Source organism: Atheta coriaria, unplaced genomic scaffold (assembly GCF_025399875.1).
Source record: "Atheta coriaria isolate IRGN ID8LTWV9N9 unplaced genomic scaffold, Caltech_Dcor_3.1 hic_scaffold_8_pilon, whole genome shotgun sequence".
NCBI classification, from domain to species: domain Eukaryota; kingdom Metazoa; phylum Arthropoda; class Insecta; order Coleoptera; family Staphylinidae; genus Dalotia; species Dalotia coriaria.
The window spans coordinates 3209868-3230453 of record NW_027045450.1 but is presented as its reverse complement, the minus strand read 5'-3'; the positions used below and the strand labels follow the sequence as shown (position 1 = coordinate 3230453).

Below are 20586 nucleotides of genomic sequence, written 5' to 3'. Positions count from 1 at the left end.
TCTGTATAAATATTAGTGAGATATGGACTTTCCTGTTTATTGTATCGCATGGATTACATTAATTAATGGTGGTACAAATTTATTATACTCAGATTTATAAAATACGACTAGCTACTCTTAAACGAGCAATTTATAAACTATAAGATTAATCCAGATATTATGCGAATCTTATGAAAAATATTTATCTACTTTAAATATCAAACGACTCTTTTATGTAGACTTTTGTGCATTTTACGAAATTGTACTTATTCATTTTTCCCAATATTTGTCATTAATGTAACATTTTTGTATTGAAAATATTTCTGTACAGTGCAGTTAGAATTACTCTAAATTCATGCAGCTGTAAATTTCGATTTTTGCCATTTTATTTATAAAATTTTACTATGACTTTTTGTTTTATATCTTGTCTTAGATTTGCTTACAATTAGTATTTACAGTTTCATTGCATAACACTTGTCTATTTACTTGTTCATATCATCTCTAGAAAAACTAGCAAGTTGTGAAAATTCCAGAGATAATATGAATTTAGTAATAAGAACTAAAATATGTTTATAGATATTCTTCAATTCTTATTCACAATTCAGTCTAACTTTTGACGACTCAAAGAAATTACAGATTTTTAATTAATATTTACAACATGAGCTTAGATTTACACAAAAAAACTATAGACAAAGCTTTTATTTCATATAGTAAAACATAATTATGTACGTAGGTAATAAAATTCTATAATAATTAATTTTGCTTGGACATTTAATATTAATCATTCTTAACACCCTGTATTTAAACCGTATTTTTACCGAATTGTTAATGAAAATAATGTTATTGTTCGTATACATATTCAGTTCATTTAAAATTTTGCGTGTTACTATCTATATGAATCACATGTTCATCAATTTATTTGGTAAATTTGTAGTTTTCACCAGTTTTCATTAACAAATCGACGCATAAATATAAATTACTAAACTATTCTTAAAATTTTGAAATAATAAAATTCTTAATCGGCACTGACTAAAATTACCTACATTAATTAACAAATTGACGGGTTTCAGCGTTTTTGTAATAATGAATTGCATGTGATTCTCTACTAACATTTAAAAGGAATATCTCATCTAAAATTGCACAATTAATAAATATCAAGTAATTCGTTAATAATTTTAAACGTAGTGTTACATTGGTTGTAATTAAATGTGTGTTGGTTGATCATATTCCTATTTATATTAAATCCTGTACCTATGGGCAATCCTTGTTGATTTGCGCTGCTAGCAAGAAGAGGGGCACAATGCGTTTGAGGCTGTTCCAATTTTAATCTGTTTTCAATAACGTGGGCAAATTTCTATTGAATGATTGAGTGTCATTTAAAATCGATAATCGCCATACCGTCGCAGGCCTCTGCACGTTCAGCGAAGCGCTCATTATTGCGTTATCCGTCCTCCCCTATCGTGTTGTTCGTCCAACTCGCTTGCACCGCTGCTTTTGGCTGCAATCTAGTTGATGACCACTGCATTATACATTATCCTTTGCCCGTAAACGCGAGCAAAACGAGGAAGCTTCGACTACAATTAGCAAGTGACTGCCCCTGATTTCATATCGGTTTCAAGCACTCACACAGACTACACATCTGGTTGGAAGTTGGTAAATGCAGCAAATAGATGACAAATCAAATTATAAAAAATGTTTTGTTGTTATTGAAACGCAATACAATAGCAAATAAAAATTGAAACAATGAAAGTGAACATTTTCTTAAGATTTATCTTTGGCCGAGAACGATAAGTTAAAAAGGACGTCATTAGTCGTGTCTAATTGATCTTGAAACTGTGTTTGATCTTGGCTGTTCGTCGATGGTCGCTTATTCTGTTGGATGGCATTCGTAAAGGTTTTACCGCCGACCGACATATCCGTGGAGCACTTGGAGTCACTTTCCAAGCTGGAATTTGAGCTTTGCGAACTGTGTTGAAGATGGTGTTGCTGCTGTTTGCTAAAGCCAATCTTTGCCGATTTCGTCGAAGATTCGTCGCCGGACTTCGAACCTTCCTTAGGAGGTGTCTGACTTTTGGCGTCTGATACGTCGGCGTTTGTCAGATTATCAATCTTTTTCCACTTGGTCCGCCTATTTTGAAACCATATCTTCACCTGAAACACAGATGTCAGATTAGGTACTGAAAATAATAATGGTTGTGCTGCAGATGTTGTATTTTTGTTAATCATTGCTATTTAAAGCCAATAATGGTAACGCAACTAATTTGTCAGGTATGTTTGGAACTAATATGAATCCAACAAGCCGCATTAGTTAATTAAAAAAACATTCGATCGGAAAATACAAGCGCGGCGCTGGTTGGGCAGTTTTTATGCGATAAACCATCGAGCTCGTATGCATAATGAAATTTTTGTTTGATTAACCGGACAGTTTATTTAATATTAAATTAAAAACGATTTATTGCGGGTTAATTCCGTTATTTAATCATTGCAAATGGTCCAGCGCAGGACACGGGGCGGTGCGGTGTTATCCCAATTTTCAATTCGGAATTTTCTGCTGTTCACGCACGCACACACGCGCTCGTCCAATTCCCGCATTTATTGCCTTTTTATTATGGCATCACGCCGCTAACTGCACGGCGGCGGAAGGGAGGCGGCAGCAAATCGTGCCGCAACGCGGTCAAACGAGCGCGGACGCGTTCTCCTACCGGCAATAATTAACTGAACGTACATCAATAAATATTTAATAAGAGCGTTGGATTGATTGCGGGCGAGTCTTTAAAAGCTTTCCGATGATTTGTATCCACCGAGTGCATAAGCGTAATTGCGAGATGAGAGTAGGTAGTAATGATACATATGAAAACCGATGTTGTTCTACTCAAAATAAGAATTTTAGACAGTGTGGGACGATGCGAAATTCGGTTTTGATTCAATTATATTCCTGGTGTGTCGCAATCAAGCAAACACGCCGAGGGCGTTGCGCGAACAAATGGCTCAGGAATCGCGGGTGGTAGCTTTGATGGACGGATGAATGCGGTAAGGTGCATGCGTGTAGGTGGAATATTAATTACTTTGTGGAATAATTAGCAAATCATAAAGTGGCTGTTTTGGGAATTTGAGACAAATGAGCCTGAAGCGGCAACTTCCATGCATCTGATGGCGCATTGAGTTACATGCACGTATTGTTTGCATGTGCGGGTGTTTGAATTTATACAGGATGCTCCAACTGATGTATACAAGCAATGTCTTCTCAGTTGCATAAAACATTAAATAAGAAATTAGTTAATAAATGACTAAAATTAATAATACTTAATAGACCAACACAACAATTTTGTAATTAAATTTCTACCACACCCTCTATGCGGTCAATTCGGGTCACACCCTATTACATTAGAATGCAGCATCCGCATTACCAACCGTAAAGCAAACCTTTTCAACGCATTTACCGAAACAATCAATTGTCGCCTGGATTATGAATTTCATTGCATAACAAACTGATAAATAATTGTCAGAGACTATTAATTCAATCAATATGTTGCATGCTGCGAAGAGGGAGTAATGCGAATATACCGATTGTTTGTTTGGTGCGGTCAGTCTTTATGTACTGTGATTTGGCGCGTTCAATTGCATTCCCAGTCCCGATTTGATGCGAGCACCCGCGCACTAATGAAATTGCATCATACCACCAAACTACATTCAGTTCGTATATTATTATTGTTGCCGATGATAATTTTATTGCATTCCTGATGGCTATCAACAATTATCGTATCGTATTGCACGCTGAATACTGCGAACTTTGTACAAAAAATGCCTGCCCCAGGACCATTGCTCCATCATTGACTAATGCCCTCGGCGGTGTTGACTCATAATTCCACCACTCGTATGTTTTTACGGAGCAATGCTTTGTTCAGCCGATTGCGTTCTATAGGGGTAATTTTGGTGTGCATAAATTGCTACGATAAATTTTCATGATATTTTATTAATTGCGTCATCTCGTCATAATAATATATGTGGAGGCGCCGGGCAATGCAAATAATATTTTGAGCGCAATAATAACCAGTAGGGATTAGTTATTGCTTAATGTATCATCAACTCAGTAGTTTGTTGTTGTTGGTCGCCTAAGTAGCTCTTCCAAGATGCAAAGTTACTAGAATTAAATGACAGTCATTAGACATCGACTCTGAAATACGGGTCACGATGACGACCGTATCTACCGTGCGAGAGTATCCCGAGTTCCCTGAGCCCCGCGGACGTGGGGTAATTCGACGAGTGGTATACGAGGGGAACAAGTGGGCGAAAGAGAAAGAGCTCGATAAACACGTTCGTAATTGAGCGGTATTTCCGCGTGGAAAGAATGCAAGGCAGCATCCAGCACTGATGGCGCGAGAGAGGCGGGGGTGAGGGCAAAACGGGAGTGGAACTGAGTGGAAGAGATTCAATCGAATAGCTCTATAAGCGAGCAAGGAGTTCGTGCGACACAACGTGGCGCATGGATTGCGTACAGGAAAGCAAAGCGTGATGAGCGAGAGCCGAGCGGTGTTGAACATCAAAACTGTGTGCGCGCAACGAGGGTAGAGGGCGTCGAAAGGATGGAGACGAACCGAGCGAGAGAGCGACGTAAAAGCCGAACGCTAAGCGGTTTGAGCGCGAGCTGTACTACCGGTGGCAGAGGCAGCCATTCTCGTCCATAAACAGTCTCCTCTTTAGATTACCTCTAAAACATTCTCATTAATTTACACTCCGCCGCATCGGAATCTCCCTTTTATTATGTTAAAACTCCATTATTATTACGGGTAAATGTTTGCATAATACGCAGCGCTTTTCCGGAAATCGCTCATTTTAGAATAACATTTTTACAAATTCCATACAGCTTTATTTGATTTATAACTTCATTGCTTATGCGCACGGAAACCTTTTCACATTCATATAATTTGAAGGGCGAAGGGTTTCAGGGCCGGACACAACATCCAAAGTGAAAAAATTTCACCCAAACCAGTATTACGGATACGGATTAGCAACAAATAGGTTTAAAATATATTAACATTGCAAACTAAAATAAGTTACGTAGCGATTTTAAATCCTGGGGTACCCCCAAGCTAACATTCACGAGTAATAGTCATAAAAACCCAATCGCTCAAAATTGCATACACACACACAGCCCCACACAAAAACTACCGAAGTAGCGGAGAAAGCAAGAGAATTAATTAAAGCGTGGCGCGTATCCCAAAAAAACAACATTGTCAGTATGTTGGTCCACCTGTGGCGATGGGGAATTTTCATTTGAGAGGAAGCAATTTTTACCCCGAAACGGAAATTAACGTTTTGCACATCATGTTGGAAACGAAAAACGAGAAAAAGCGTTCAGCAAATTAGTAAACTAGTTGTATGCAAATACTTAGAGACACCAACCAACGCAGGACTTGTGTACGTCAATTTGGTTGATGATCCATTAATCGTCATTACGATTACCATACAGAGGGTGCACATGCTAATGATAATTATAATATTAATTAATTATTAATAAATAATCGATGGCAGTGTGTTTGCGATGTCAAATGTCGCTATCATTAGCATTAACGATTTCCTGCGAAGGTTGTCAGTGCGGATCGCTTCAGAATTAGATCAATACGCGTTGGCACTGTAGTTGCGCTGTAATTACGCTGCGAGTGTGCGCTCGACACGGCGCGCCGCTTAAACGTATTATGTTAATAAAATTTCTATACCGCGCGCACACTAATTAATTGACTGGGCTTAATGGGAATCGCTTTAATAGCGCACCGCAAAGAAATGCTATTAATTGCATGCCTATAATGTTTGCATATCTAATAGAGCGTGAATTTCCTCTTCTAAACTCTTGTTTTTTTATGATTCAGTCATAATGTGATTAATCTGTTAACGTCATTAGAATGTTTTCCTGTTCAATCCGTTTTTTTCTCTCGCGTATGCAACAAGAAAACCAATAAAACTAGGAAAGCAATTTAGGAGCGTTCATGCGGTGTGGGGTGCGTTTATTTGCAACGGCGCACACTCGTTTTAATTGCCCCACCATTTCAAAGGAAAAACATTTGATGATTCAAACAATTATAATCAATGCATTAAATATAACAATTTACAATTAATCTCGCATGCTTCCCTGGCAACTCATTCCGCATAACAGCATCGATTGCAATGGCGAGGAAGGGGGAAGCGAGCAGCAATTCAATTGAGTGTCGTGTCGCGCGTCCTGATCCTGCGTGTCTTGCTTCAGTTCAGTTATACAGACACAAGTACGGGGGTCGTGCAAAGTAGGGCCAGGAAAGCAAAAGCAAGCTGCTTGGCTTGGATGGCTGAATTAGGATCCACGCAGCGCGCTCGGCCTGCGCTCGCTCAAATTCGTGCAGGGTGAGCGCACAGTTGCGCTTCATGTATTTATGTACGTGTAACGTGTATATTTGAGGGTGTCGGCTTGGATGTGGGTGTAAAGGTTCGGCGATGTATTAACGAGAACATCGATTAGCGTTTCAACTGGAAATGGCCGTTTGAGTTCCGATTAGCGATCCGCTCCATCCAGTGTTCATTCACGTCGCTCTAAATCACATCAGATTACTTCGACTACCATTACTCGGAATTACACGAATCCTAGTCGCGCACAAGCTTGGCGAAAACGTTGGATTTATGCGAGTAAAAAATTTGTAAACATTCCTAATATGAGTCGCTCAAAATATGGAAAATCTCCGACGCATTAAATAACGCGCGTCGTTTTAATTGATTAGTTAATTAAATGTAGAAGCGACGTGCTTAATTGTCGGTGTAAATTTAAAAGGGGAGTGGGAGCAGAGCCGATGGCACGGCATATTTCCGCTCTATATAAATGATGAGCAATATTCAGCTAAGTGGTCTGTTAGAGGCGGCGAGAGTGTATTGTGTCAACGGGAGTTACTCGTTTCCCCGCCAGAGTGCACGATTTATCGCTCAATAAATTACACGCCACCTCTTTGTTGCGCGCACGTGGCGGCGGCGTCCCGACGCTGCTATACAAATCATTATCGTTATCTGCATACACGCCGTTATACATTGTCGCCAAGTTCAGGCTCTAATTACACTGATTGATGTTTATTCATTGGCGCGCGCGTTTTCTTTACATTGCGTTGCAATTAAAACGCGATGGCTTAATAACCCTAACGATCGGAGTATTTGAATGCGTAATATATATGGATAATTAATTGGATCTGCATTCGATTTCCAACAATCTTTTAATAATTTAAAATGTTAATTGATATCGCAACTAATTCAGAACGACTATTTATGTTCGATGGAGATGTGTACACATCCTTGTTGAGCGACGCCCAGTGTAATAGTCGATGAAAACTTTTATGGCGTGCTCAATTCTTCCCCCTTGCTCGATGAAAACCGAGTGAAACATTTTTACGAGGGCAAATAAAATCCGCGTGGAATGGCATCAAGGACACAGTTTGCGACAAAAAAAGTATCTATTCCATCAAAATGTTGAAGACACGTAGGTGTTAATAAATATATAAATATCGTTGTCATCAAGAAGGAAATTTGTCTATCATAATGAATGCCAGTGCCTTATCGGCTTGTGTGACAAACTCGTCGAAATGCTTCACCATGCTGAGTGTTAATAATGAACGCGGCGCGCATAACGCTTGCGACAAATCCACCTCCAATTCCGCCAACCGGATGTGCACCCACCTATATTCGCGTCGGAGCATCACGCGACCCCCAACGTTATGCAATCAATCAATAATTCCCGACTACCTTTATCTAACCATTCAAAGCCAGCGCATCGGACACACACTCATGAATATACTGATATGTTCGACAAGATGGGAAATTATATTGCGAGCCCCGCACGTAATTACGCCTGATAGGTTTACAGAATTATCAATTATCGATGCATATTTAATAGCAATAAACTATTCATTAACGTTCAGTGAATATGTTTTTCTCAGTGAAAACATTTATCGACAGCAAGGTTATGAGTTGGTATGAGGAGCAGCAACGCTTCATAAATTATTAATTGTCTCATGACTTTACAGAAAACTTTTCAGTCTTTATAGATAAACGATTAACCCACCCGGACATTTAGAAGACACAAATGCGGGTTCTATGATAACTTAATTGTTTTTGTTGCTGGATAATATAAAAACTATTTTTGATATTAGATTGTATGTAAATTTAATCGTATTCAAGAAAATTAATTCAATTTAGTAAATCAAATTCCTAAAAAGCAATTGTGAGCAGGGGCGTATTTAGGGATTAAGGGGCCACAAGTTAAGATAAAGTTGGGGGCCCCTGTTAAAAATAGAAATAAGACAATATTGGATTTTTATAAGAATTTCAAATTTTTCCTTATAGTGGGTAACACTATGTTCCTAAATAAATTTTAATTAAATTGAAAATAACCCTCAAACAACGGCATTTTTTGGAAAATTTGAAAACATGCTATGGAAAACACCCTGTATCTCGCAAATTAATACACTTTTTTTGAGTTTTTCACCGCCACTGTATAGTTTAAGAGACGGTGTACACAATACATTTTTAATTCGCGAACCATTTCGGAAGTGCCCTATAAGGCCCTTCAAACAACGGCCTTTTTTGGAAAATTTGAAAACATGCTATGGAAAACACCCTGTATCTCGCAAACTAATACACTTTTTTGGAGTTTTTCACCGCCAATTTATAGTTTAAGAGACGCTCTACACAACACAAGCCATTTTAATCCGCCAACGTTCTGAAAGTGCTCAAAAATGCTCTTCAAACAACGGCCTTGTTTGGAAATTTTGAAAACATGATGTGGAAAACACCCTGTATCACGCAAATTAATGCACATTTTTTGAGTTTTTCAACGCCATTTTATAGTTTAAGAGGCGCTCTACACAATACATGCCATTTTAGTTCGCTAAACATTCTGGAAGTGCCCTAAAATGCCCTTCAAACATCGCCCTTTTTGGGAAATTTTGAAAACATGCTGTGGAAACACCCCGTATCTCGCAAACGATTACACTTTTTTTGAGTTTTTCAACGCCATTTTATAGTTTAAGAGACGCTCTACACAATACATGCCATTTTCGTGCGCTAAACATTCTGGAAGTGCCCTAAAATGCCCTTCAAACATCGCCCTTTTTGGGAAATTTTGAAAACATGCTGTGGAAAACACCCTGTATCTCGCAAACTATTACACTTTTTTTGAGTTTTTCACCGCCATTTTATAGCTTAAGAGACGCTCTACACAATACATGCCATTTTAGTTCGCGAAACATTCGGGAAGTGCCCTAAAATACCCCTCAAACATCGCCCTTTTTTGGAAAATTTGAAAACATGCTGTGGAAAACACCCTATATCTCGCAAACTATTACACTTTTTCCGAGTTTTTCACGGCCACTTTATAGTTTAAGAGACGCTCTACACAATACATGCCATTTTAGTTCGCTAAACATTTGGGAAGTGCCCTAAAATGCCCTTCAAACATCGCCCTTGTTGGGATATTTTGAAAACATGCTGTGAAAAACACCCTGTATCTCGCAAACTAATGCACTTTTTTGGAGTTTTTCACCGCCATTTTATAGTTTAAGAGACGCTCTACACAATGCAAGCCATTTTAATCCGCTAAATCTTCTGCAAGTGCCCTAAAATGCCCTTCAAAAAGCGGCCTTTTTTGGAAATTTTGAAAACAGGCTGTGGAAAACACCCTGTATCTCGTAAACTAAGACACTTTTTTTGAGTTTTTCACCGCCATTTTATAGCTTAAGAGGCGCTCTACACAATGCATGCCATTTTAGTTCGCTAAACGTTCTGGAAGTGCCCTAAAATTCCCCTCAAACCTCGCCCTTTTTTGGAAATTTTGAAAACAGGCTGTGGAAAATACCCTGTATCTCGTAAAATAATACACTTTTTTGGAGTTTTTCAATGCCATTTTTTAGTTTAAGAGACGCTCTACACAATGCAAGCCATTTTAATCCGCTAAACCTTCTGCAAGTGCCCTAAAATGCCCTTCAAAAATTGCTATTTTTTTACGTTTTTTTAAATTTTTGGGTCGTAAAGCAGGGACAAATTTTTATTTCAACATTCATTATTCTGCAAAACTTGAAATAATTTATAACATTTTTTGTCTGAAGAACAGGGTCGAACTTTTTAAGTTAAAATATTTTTGGCCGAAGAGCAGGGCCGAACTTTTTGTGTTAAAAATTTTTGGCTCGAAGAACAGGGTCGAACTTTTCAGTTAAAATTTTTCGGCCGAAGAACAGGGCCGAACTTTTTAAGTTAAAATTTTTTGGTCGAAAAACATTTTTTCCTGCGAAATCAAAATAATACTTTAAACGCAAATAACTCCTGAACTAAAAGGGCTAGGAAGGAAAGGACGGCAGATTCTTGACCCTTGAAGGATTCTCTACAAGATAGGCTATTAAAAGCAGCCCTTTTTTTTCGCCTCAAAACTGAAAAAAGTGCAAAGAGGTACCTCTTATAGGTTTTTCGATTTTTGAAAAAATCAAACTAAACACGCTATCCTGTAAAGAACCCTTTAAGGATTAAGGGCCTGAAGTCCGTTTTGTTCTAGCCCTATTAGTTCTCGAGTTATTAGCGTTTAAAGTTTTTAATTGCGATTATCTCGGAAACTAAAAGGGCTAGAACAAAACGGACTTCAAACCCTTGATACTTAAAGGGATCTCTACAGGATAGCGTGCTTAGTTTGATTTTTTCAAAAATCAAAAAACCTATAAGAGGTACCTCTTTGCACTTTTTTCAGTTTTGAGACGAAAAAAAAGGGCTGCTTTTAATAGCCTTGTAGAGAATCCTTCAAGGGTCAAGAATCTGCCGTCCGTTCCCTTCTAGCCCTTTTAGTTCAGGAGTTATTAGCGTTTAAAGTTTAATTTGATTTCGCAGAAAAAAAAGTTCTTCGACCAAAAAATTTTAACTTACAAAGTTCGACCCTGTTCTTCGAGCCAAAAATTTTTAACACAAAAAGTTCGGCCCTGTTCTTCGGCCAAAAATATTTTAACTTAAAAACTTCGACCCTGTTCTTCAAACAAAAAAGTTATAAATTATTTCAAGTTTTGCAGAATAATGAATGTTGAAATAAAAATTTGTCCCTGCTTTACGACCCAAAAATTTAAAAAAAACGTAAAAAAATAGCAATTTTTGAAGGGCATTTTAGGGCACTTGCAGAAGGTTTAGCACATTAAAATGGCATGTATTGGGTAGAGCGTCCTCAAACTGTAATGTGGCGGTGAAAAACTCGAAAAAGTGTAATAGTTTGCGAGATATAGGGTGGTTTTCACAGCATGTTTTCAAAATATCCCAAAAAGGGCGATGTTTGAAGGGCATTTTAGGGCACTTCCCAAATGTGTAGCGAACTAAAATGGCATGTATTGTGTAGAGCGTCTCTTAAACTATAAAATGGCAGTGAAAAACTCGGAAAAAATGTAATAGTTTGCGAGATATGGGGTGTTTTCCACAGCATGTTTTCAAAATTTCCCAAAAAGGGCGATGTTTGAAGGGCATTTTAGGGCACTTCCAGAATGTTTAGCACACTAAAATGGCATGTATTGGGTAGAGCGTCCCTCAAACTGTAAAGTGGCGGTGAAAAACTCGGAAAAAGTGTAATAGTTTGCGAGATATAGGTGTTTTCCACAGCATGTTTTCAAAATTTCCCAAAAAGGGCGATGTTTGAAGGGCATTTTAGGGCACTTCCAGAATGTTTAGCACACTAAAATGGCATGTATTAGCTATAAAATGGCGGTGAAAAACTCAAAAAGTGTAATAGTTTGCGAGATACAGGGTGTTTTCCACAGGATGTTTTCAAAATTTCCCATAAAAGGGCGATGTTTGAAGGGCATTTTAGGGCACTTGCAGAAGGTTTAGCGGATTAAAATGGCTTGCATTGTGTAGAGCGTCTCTTAAACTATAAAATGGCGGTGAAAAACTCCAAAAAAGTGTATTAGTTTGCGAGATACAGGGTGTTTTTCACAGCATGTTTTCAAAATTTCCCAAAAAGGGCGATGTTTGAAGGGCATTTTAGGGCACTTCCAGAATGTTTAGCACACTAAAATGGCATGTATTGTGTAGAGCGTCTCTTAAACTATAAAATGGCGTTGAAAAACTCAAAAAAAGTGTAATCGTTTGCGAGATACGGGGTGTTTTCCACAGCATGTTTTCAAAATTTCCCAAAATGGGCGATGTTTGAAGGGCATTTTAGGGCACTTCCAGAATGTTCAGCACACTAAAATGGCATGTATTGTGTAGAGCGTCTCTTGAACTATAAAACGGCGGTGAAAAACTCGAGAAAAGTGTAATAGTTTGCGAGATATAGGGTGTTTTCCACAGCATGTTTTCAAAATTTCCAAAAAAGGGCGATGTTTGAAGGACATTTTAGGGCACTTCCAGAATGTTTAGCGCACTAAAATGGCATGTATTACGTAGAGCGTCTTTTAAACTATAAAATGGCGGTGAAAAACTCAAAAAAGGGTGTTGGTTTGCAAGATACAGGGTGTTTTCCACAGCATGTTTACAAAATTTCTTGAAAAAGCCGTTGTTTCAAGGGCCAAGGCACTTCCAAAATTTTTAGCGAGTTAAAAAGGCATGCGTCGTGTAGTGTGACTCTTAAACTATAGAATGGCGGGGAAAAACTCAGATAATATGAAATAGTCAAGGAGATACAGGATGTTTTCCACATCATGTTTTCAAATTTTCATAAAATTGCCAAATTTTGAAGCGCATTTATGGCACTTCCAATGGGCCTAGCGGGTTAAAATAAAATGCATCGAAGAACTTTTCAATAAATTTTTTTGACTGAAAAACAGGTGCAAACTTTTCACCTAAATTTGTTTGGGTCGAAGAACACTCACCCCGGTGGAGTTTTTCACCGCCACATTATAGTTTAAGAGAATATGTGAGTCATCCACCTTTAACACAGCCTACAGATCATATGTTTAGTTGAATACATATATCGATATCGTTTCAAAATTCCTAGAACTCCTAAAATGTTCACTGCACGCGGCGAAAGCGCTTAAACATCGTGTCAAATGTAATTAGGCACTTCCGGTCGATGTGTTAAACGCTTGAAATTTCAAAAGAGACAGCCACACATGTACTTACGGATGCCACGTGTACTTATACGATACAATTGCACCTCCCGCATTCCAATATCGTGCGTTATGTTTAGTTAACACGATGAGATTAGCTCCAGCTGCTGAACTGCACCCGGCGCGATGAATTTTTGTATGAAATTTTATAAAGCGTCAATCTTCATATTTTTGGCGAACGTTTAACATCAACATTAACCCAAACAATACAAGACAAAAATGCAGTCCAGAACATGGCCTAGGTGCTCTTTAAATCGCTTATTATTTAAACAGGGAATAATGTACTAAACACTAGAGTACAAACCTAAGCAAAAGTTTAAAGAGCTGGCTACCGCACAGCGCTCCATTACAAACAATTAGCAATCCCAGCACTCTCTGAAGTTCTCCTGAAACTAATGTCGGCCTATGTAGGCTACGCACTGAGGAGATGCATAAGTAAACCATTAACGAAATTAGCTCGGGTATTAGTAATAGCTTAGCGCGAGACTATTATATATTCGGGTGTGTTCCAAGTGAACCGAGCAAGAGAGCAAATGAATGCGCATTATCCAGGTTTCATTTTAATGCAAACATTTCCTAACTAAGATCAAAATAATACCGCTGCTATGGTAGCAAACGGCTGTTGAAGCCGCACTCCAAAAGGGGGAATAGAAAATATAATTCTGCAATAATTTCATTCTGTTTTCTATTCATTTTAGCTGGGTGCAAAATTAAATCATTTTCAAAATAATTATTATGTTTACAAGAAGGTTGGCTCGTCAGGTATCAGAATGTATAACAATACAGTTATTACCGATACATTTAACTATCGAATATAAAGTTATGCGCAAAGGAAAATAAATAAACAAACGACGAATTTGTAGAACTATTCGGGCGAATTTTAAATTGCATCCGCATCTGATATTGACAGCAAATCAAACGCCAATCTCCGAATGACAGGCGCTTGATCTCCCGGCCGCCTTCCGTCGCATCAACGCCACTTGCCTCCGTGTGGATCAATACTTATTGTAAAGTCTCACTTAAAACGCCGATCGGTTAATGGCGCGAGCATGCAGCCCTCGTATTGTACGTCATTATCCTTAATCGAGTCAGGACGTGCTACAGAAAGAAATTATTTATTTAAAGTAACAAGATAGCGGACGGCACACCGCGATGCTTTTGTGCGCACCCTAATTGCTCTAGTTTTACACAAAGGTATAGGTAAGCAATGGCTTATGATGTAATATATGTTTTGCTTTGTATTTAGTTTTTGCTTGCTTACCGGATATTTGAATACTCGAGTAATTTGTTAATTGCAGCAAAAAATCTCGACCCAACACCAAGTGTTATAAATATGTAAAGATAATTAATAACATTATCATTAATTTATTTTATACCTTGTAAATATATGCACTTAATGCACTAAATAAATAAATGATTTGATGAAGTCTACGAATCTAATGTTTGGATTGTGTCCTCGAATCACGATAAAGAATCTCGATTATTTCTATTACACCCGGTTACAGTCGCAGCCATGTTGTGTACATGAACAGAGCATGCATACTTGCATGGTTACGTCACTCGACTCATATTGAATTGCATCATATGCACGGGCACAATATTAACAAGCTACTAACATAATCTTTCGTCTAATAATGTGAGCCAAACGTAGCAAAACCGACCACACTAGCGGAAATCCATATCATATGTCAGTACCACTAACATGAATACCGATTATATAACATTTCAGCGTACGTTGCGAAAACATTTTAGTGACGTTAAATAATACGCAATAAATTGTGGCAGTATTTAATATGATTTCTAATTATTTCATGACAAATGGTAGAAATGAATGTGGGACGCAGAAAGGATAACCTTCAAGATGAAGACAGTTTTTCACTAAGGTGGTTTCAGACCTTTTTTGTCAGTGATGATACGAAAAGATCAAACGAACTACACAGATCCAAATTTAAAGAATGAGTTAAAAAATTGTTTAAAATGAACACTAGCATTATTATGGAAGAAAACACGTTCGCAGATCATTCTGGAATTGTATCTCTTTGCATTTCCGTAAATGCACAATGTGCATAGTGCAATGTGACGCCAATGCGCGTGGTTAAGCTTGATCTAAAAGCGACGCTCGTAAATAATTGCTCCTTTAAGATGAAACGGGGCATAGTGTCGTCTCGATTCCGCGAATTGTGACCATCAGCCTCTAGTGCGCCCAGTAATCGTTAACAACACATTGTGATGATTTCCATCACGTGCATTATTGCCGCGCATTAATTCTAGTTTACGATTGCGATTATTTTGCGCGGCGACGCACACTCCAGTCGCAAAGCTTAAACGTGCGCTTTGCGGGCGCGTTTGTACGTACAAATTAATAAATTTAAGCGGCGGTCGTTTATTGCATGAAAGCCGCGCATGTCGTCAGCACAATTTGTTAATTTTATACAAACCAGGTGTGAGGACGTGTTGTAACTAACACCGATGCATAAACGTCTTCACCAGCACCGCCAAAGCCAGTAGGTAAACGCATGAACAAAACAACTACAGCTTATGCGTGTTATTAGCCAGCGCTAGTACAGGAAGGATACAGCGGTTTTTATGTGATTTTATCGCATAATTTTGACACGTTCACTTTCAAGTGTCTACTATCGCCAGAATTATTGCCCACATTACTCGAGAGTATTTTAATTCGTAACTTTGGCTTACGGCAAATTGTTAAATAAATAAGCGCATATGTAAGACGCTGAAACATTTCATACATTAAAAAATGGATACAAATGTAATTGAGATGAATATACCAAGAATAATCGTAAAATGGAACGTTAGATTTATTATTGTAAATGGCACAATTCGCGCAACTCTACCAGAAAATGTATAGAACGCAAAACACTATTTCTGTCCTGGCAATTCGTGCAAACGCACATACATCAAAATATCATAAATCAGTTCATTTACATTGCACATCTTTGTATTTGAAATAGTTTCGCATGCATACGAATGAAGCTGGCGCAGCAGTCAGAAGATTACCGTATAGAATTTTATTTTATATCTTTCGCCAGCCAAAAGCTCTTTCGTGTGACAAATTAGTCGTTGAGGTTTAATGGCGAGTACGCACGTTTCTATTGAACTCAATTCGGAAGCATAGCGAATGAGAAAGACTTAATGCAGGAAGCCAGTAATTGCAAATTATACGAAGAAGGTATAAATCTAATGATAAGTCAAAATACCATTTGATATACATTGCTTGCAGATCGACGAATGCCGACGTGCATCGCCACATGCTTGCGTTTATAAATAAGTGCCAATGTCGGTATCTCCGTCGGCGTTTATTTTATGTTGAAGCATTTGTGAATCCGTGTAAGTGCACCTCTAAGTACACATTTTATGTAAAATTGAAGGGAGCACAAACAAACGAATTGGAACCGAGCTCAACGTGCTAATATGAACGCTTTTAATTACTATGGGCGACCATTAAGCCAAATATCCGTTTTTGATGGAACAAAGTAAGTGCAACTACATTTTAAAATATTGATAACCATTTAATTAAAGGCGATAAATAAATGATGTAAATTATATTGCAGACGATCGTGTATGGTCAGTATACAAGCATCGCCACATCGCGTTGGTTCTCGACCAACTCCCGGGTGTCGCCACACATCCATACGTTTACGCGTTAACGAGCATTTAGTCGAAAGTTGGAAACATGTGCGCGTGAAATTCCCCCTAACCATCCATTCGCTCTATCCGTACACGCACCAAAAAGTAACATCTCGCCGGGCACCTATTTCGAGAGTGCGAGCTGTCAGAAGTGGAGTGCATCAAAGTTAATAGCTAATGCGTTGTAGATTCCTAATTATAACACAAACATAACACATCTGAGCGTGCGTTTTATGTTCTCTCCCGTATGAGTAAAAATCGCGCCGCATGGATATACAACACATTTGTTCAGCGTCGTAAGAGTCTCTTAATTGGGCTCGTTACCGCTCATTCGTACGTCCATATCTCATGTGCTCCTTTACTTGTCACCTTCTGTAATGTGGCAGGCACTATAAGCCTCTGGTATTTTTATTTACTAATGATTTAACAACTTGATTTCGCATTGAATTTCATGAGAAATTTATATTTTCCCCAAAAAAATATTTCTGTACCTTTATAGATATATGAAGAACGAAGAACGAAGAAGAAGGCAAGAATACGCAAGAAGGGATCATTGTTGAGGGTCGATTATCGCAGAGCGAGGGTTAATTAGTCCGCATCTAGTAGCTCCAGAATTAACTCAATTTCTTGTGCGTAGTTACTATCCATGCGATTTCCAATAATCCGCGCGTTTTTGAAAACCGTTAAACGCTTTCCACCTTTAGAATTCCTTATATTTGCCAGCCCGGCGTAATCACGAAACAATGCGAATCGCTAAACGGCAGCAGGCGCTAACTAATTAATGTCGACGATTATGCCTGCCTTGCTTCGCCAGCGTGTTATAAATAGTCAATTTATGAACGATCTGTCAACATAATTATCCGAGATGATGTTGACAAATGGTCACGAATCCACTCGATTAAGCTCGGCTTGTAATAATAAGTGGCGATGGTCGTCGCCTGCGCGCACGCTGAGTGGAGTGTTTGTATTATTTTAGGCCGCCTTCTTTTTACGCGTGCTCCGGCTCGACAGGCAGGCGGCATACATGTGATATTTTTTCAGTTGTGCGCATTTCATGGAGCGCATAATTCATATTAACGAGTGAGCAAACGAGCAATAGATAAACACTGTTTTAAATATGATGATAGGCATTTAGCATTCCTGCAAAGCAATGACAGGGGCAGACAGGGTTGCCAAGTTGGAAGAGGGGTAGCTGTTTTAACGCGGCGGTAGTCATGCTGAGAATGCAAGCTTTATGAAGGGGAGGACGCCGCCGGAATGGAGCATTGCATCAAGTAATTGTGAGCTGTAAGATGAGTTACTACAGCAGCTGTCTCTCCCACACCGCTGTGCTCTCATTTAAATCCCTCTAAAGATATCCAGGCGGTCGACGTGCCACGAGCGGGGTAGGTGCGGGCGCTGGTACGGCAGACGTTGTGTCTTTGCGCCCACTTCTGCTTGCGTTCAGAATTAACTGCCGCTTCAACATCTCTCTTCGGCATTACTGCGCTTTCGGCGTCGTTACTAGTGTTTTTACTAATTGCCTGCCTGCGAACCTACTTAGTCGTATGACGACGAGCGTGTACATCGATTTAGTCTTCGTGCGCACATGTACTTTCGTTCCTACGAATTATTTAAATAGATTGGCGAGTAGCAGATCGACGGGAAAAAGGAGCGATGTAGCAAGCAGCGTGAAACTGAATGATGCGTGAAACAAATACGGGAACATTTCAAGCGTCTTTACCCCGTTTGTCGTGTCTTCTTTATCGCTCGTCGGCGCTTTTGGTGCGCATAAATGTTTAGCCCGTTGTGCTAAGTGCCGCAGATATCTCGAAAGCGTGCGAGCGCAGAGCTTTATATTTTACGAGCGTGCTCGGTACGCATCGTCCTCGTCAACGCGGACGTCCACGCTTTTGTTAATTTATTTATGTAAAATGGTCGTTAACGTCGCGCTCTAACTGTCCGACCGCCATAGCATTGGCGCGTCAAATGAAAACATTTGTTCTGTTATACGCGACCACCGTGGGTATGAAAATTGCACTTCAAAATAAAAAAATCATAATCGCTCAGATAAACAAACTGGTGTTAACATTTTTCTTCATATGTAAATTTACTGTTATTAAACCGCACTAATTATGTTATTAATGCGCGTGCCGGTTTGAGAATTAAATCTTTCTAATGGCTTACCTGTGTTTCGGTGACGTTCAATAACTTTGCCATTTCGGAACGCTCGCTGCTGCTCAGGTACTTTTTCATTTCAAATTGTTTTTCCAGCTCGAAGATTTGCCTGCCGGTAAACGTTGTCCGTGCTTTTTTCTTTTTCGATTTGGCGTCGGCGTCCTCTGTCGCCGCATCCACAGGTAGGACGGTCGCCGTAGCGGTGACCGTCGTTGCTGTTGCCGCCGCCGTCAGAACTGATGATGTTTTTGTGTCTATTGATTCGCGCGGTCTTTTTCTTGTCTTTCTTGTCGATTCTTTGCGTGCGAGCGCAGAAAATAGATATCAGTTGCATTTCATATCAGTTTCAATTTTGTTTGCGCAAAACAATCAGAGAAGAAAAATATAATTTTAATGTGTGGGAAAAACACGAGGATCAAAACAGGAAGAGGTTATGCGAACAAAACAAATATCTGATATGACGTACCTTTGTCTGTTTTTGTCCTCACTCGGTTGTTACATTTGATTGATAGATTAAGCGGTTCGTTTAACTCAAGTTTTAAACTGTCATCGCCGAAATCGCTCACTACAGTCATGCTGCCGTTGCGCTCAATATCGCAAACGTCGTCCAGCTCACACAAATTATCACTCAGGCCGAGAATGTTCTCTATGTAGTGTGGGGTAGGTCTCGTGTTCAACTTGCGGTACACATGCTCGTGCCAGGATAAGGTGCGTCCGGAAAAATGCGACGTGCTTCCTTCGCTCTCGCGATCCGAGTCGCAGTTGTTGGCAGAAGTTTGAATGCTGGCGAAGCGTTCGGCAATTAGCGATTGATTGGGGTCGGTGGCGCTGAACGTTTCACTCTCAGAGACCGTGGACATCTCTGTGGAGGCAACATCAGTCGACGGATTGCGCACAATTAAACTACCACCACTCGCTCACCCAGCCGCTTGCCAAGTGCCGACAATCGGGAGCAATTACGGCGCGAAACGTCCGGTAATCTATATTGCGGTATGACACTCGTCCGGCGATATGCGCGCACGCCGCGGTGTTTTAAGCGCTCCACACTCACACTGGCACGACGACGATGCGCGACGACGAGGCGATGGATACAATTAGTCGCTTCATTATTCGAAGACCGAGCCGAATGTGAGCGGGTGAGCGTCGAGCGCCGCGCACATGCCGCGCGCGCCGCGACTTTGGGGAGAGATCAAGCCGGCGGCAGCCAGGAAAGCAGCCCGAACGCACGCGAACTGATACGAATATTCGGAGGGAGGAAAAGTCTACTGCTGCGGGGGTGCGGACTCAGCGGCGCGCTCTTGCGCCGGCAATTTTCCTCAATTGTCGAATTGGTGCACGCTTCGGGGTTCCCATTCCAGTCTGCTCCCGTACATCCCGAGCGCTGACAATTCATAAATGCCACGCGACATCATATTATCCAAATCAATAGTGAAAGTTGCAATTCAGGATCATCGGAATTAATGCAGATTTCATATTGATTGAAATGTCGCCAAGTATTGTGCACTAAGGCTCTTTGAGCTATTAGCCTGATGGAACAGAACAGGTAGATCAAAATTGTTGTTCGCTATTTGAGGGATCAGCCCTTTGCGACCTCAATGTTTCAAGCGCTGCGGAACAACAGTGACTTCGCATAATGAGCATAGGATAAATAGACCACCCTCCTCCCACCCTTTACTAGAACGGCATAATATTATTATGTTATTATTGCACCCGGCGAACATCGGTGGAG

General features: G+C 39.7%; 1 protein-coding gene and 1 long non-coding RNA gene across 2 annotated transcripts; one reads left to right on the top strand and one right to left on the bottom strand.

Moving 5' to 3' along the window:
* Positions 1–23: 23 nt before the first annotated feature.
* On the bottom strand, positions 24–20010 carry LOC135797222 (homeobox protein Hox-A2-like). Its single transcript, XM_065309459.1, has 3 exons — positions 19324–20010; positions 18867–19153; positions 24–2130 (listed from the first exon to the last, which is right to left on the bottom strand). Exons 1-3 carry the CDS (start codon positions 19715–19717, stop codon positions 1741–1743), a joined length of 1071 nt encoding a protein of 356 aa, XP_065165531.1. The 5' UTR covers positions 19718–20010; the 3' UTR covers positions 24–1740.
* LOC135797223 (uncharacterized) lies at positions 16047–16902 on the top strand. Its single transcript, XR_010549499.1, has 3 exons — positions 16047–16242; positions 16294–16546; positions 16625–16902. It is a non-coding gene; the product is annotated as an uncharacterized lncRNA (long non-coding RNA).
* Positions 20011–20586: the final 576 nt, after the last annotated feature.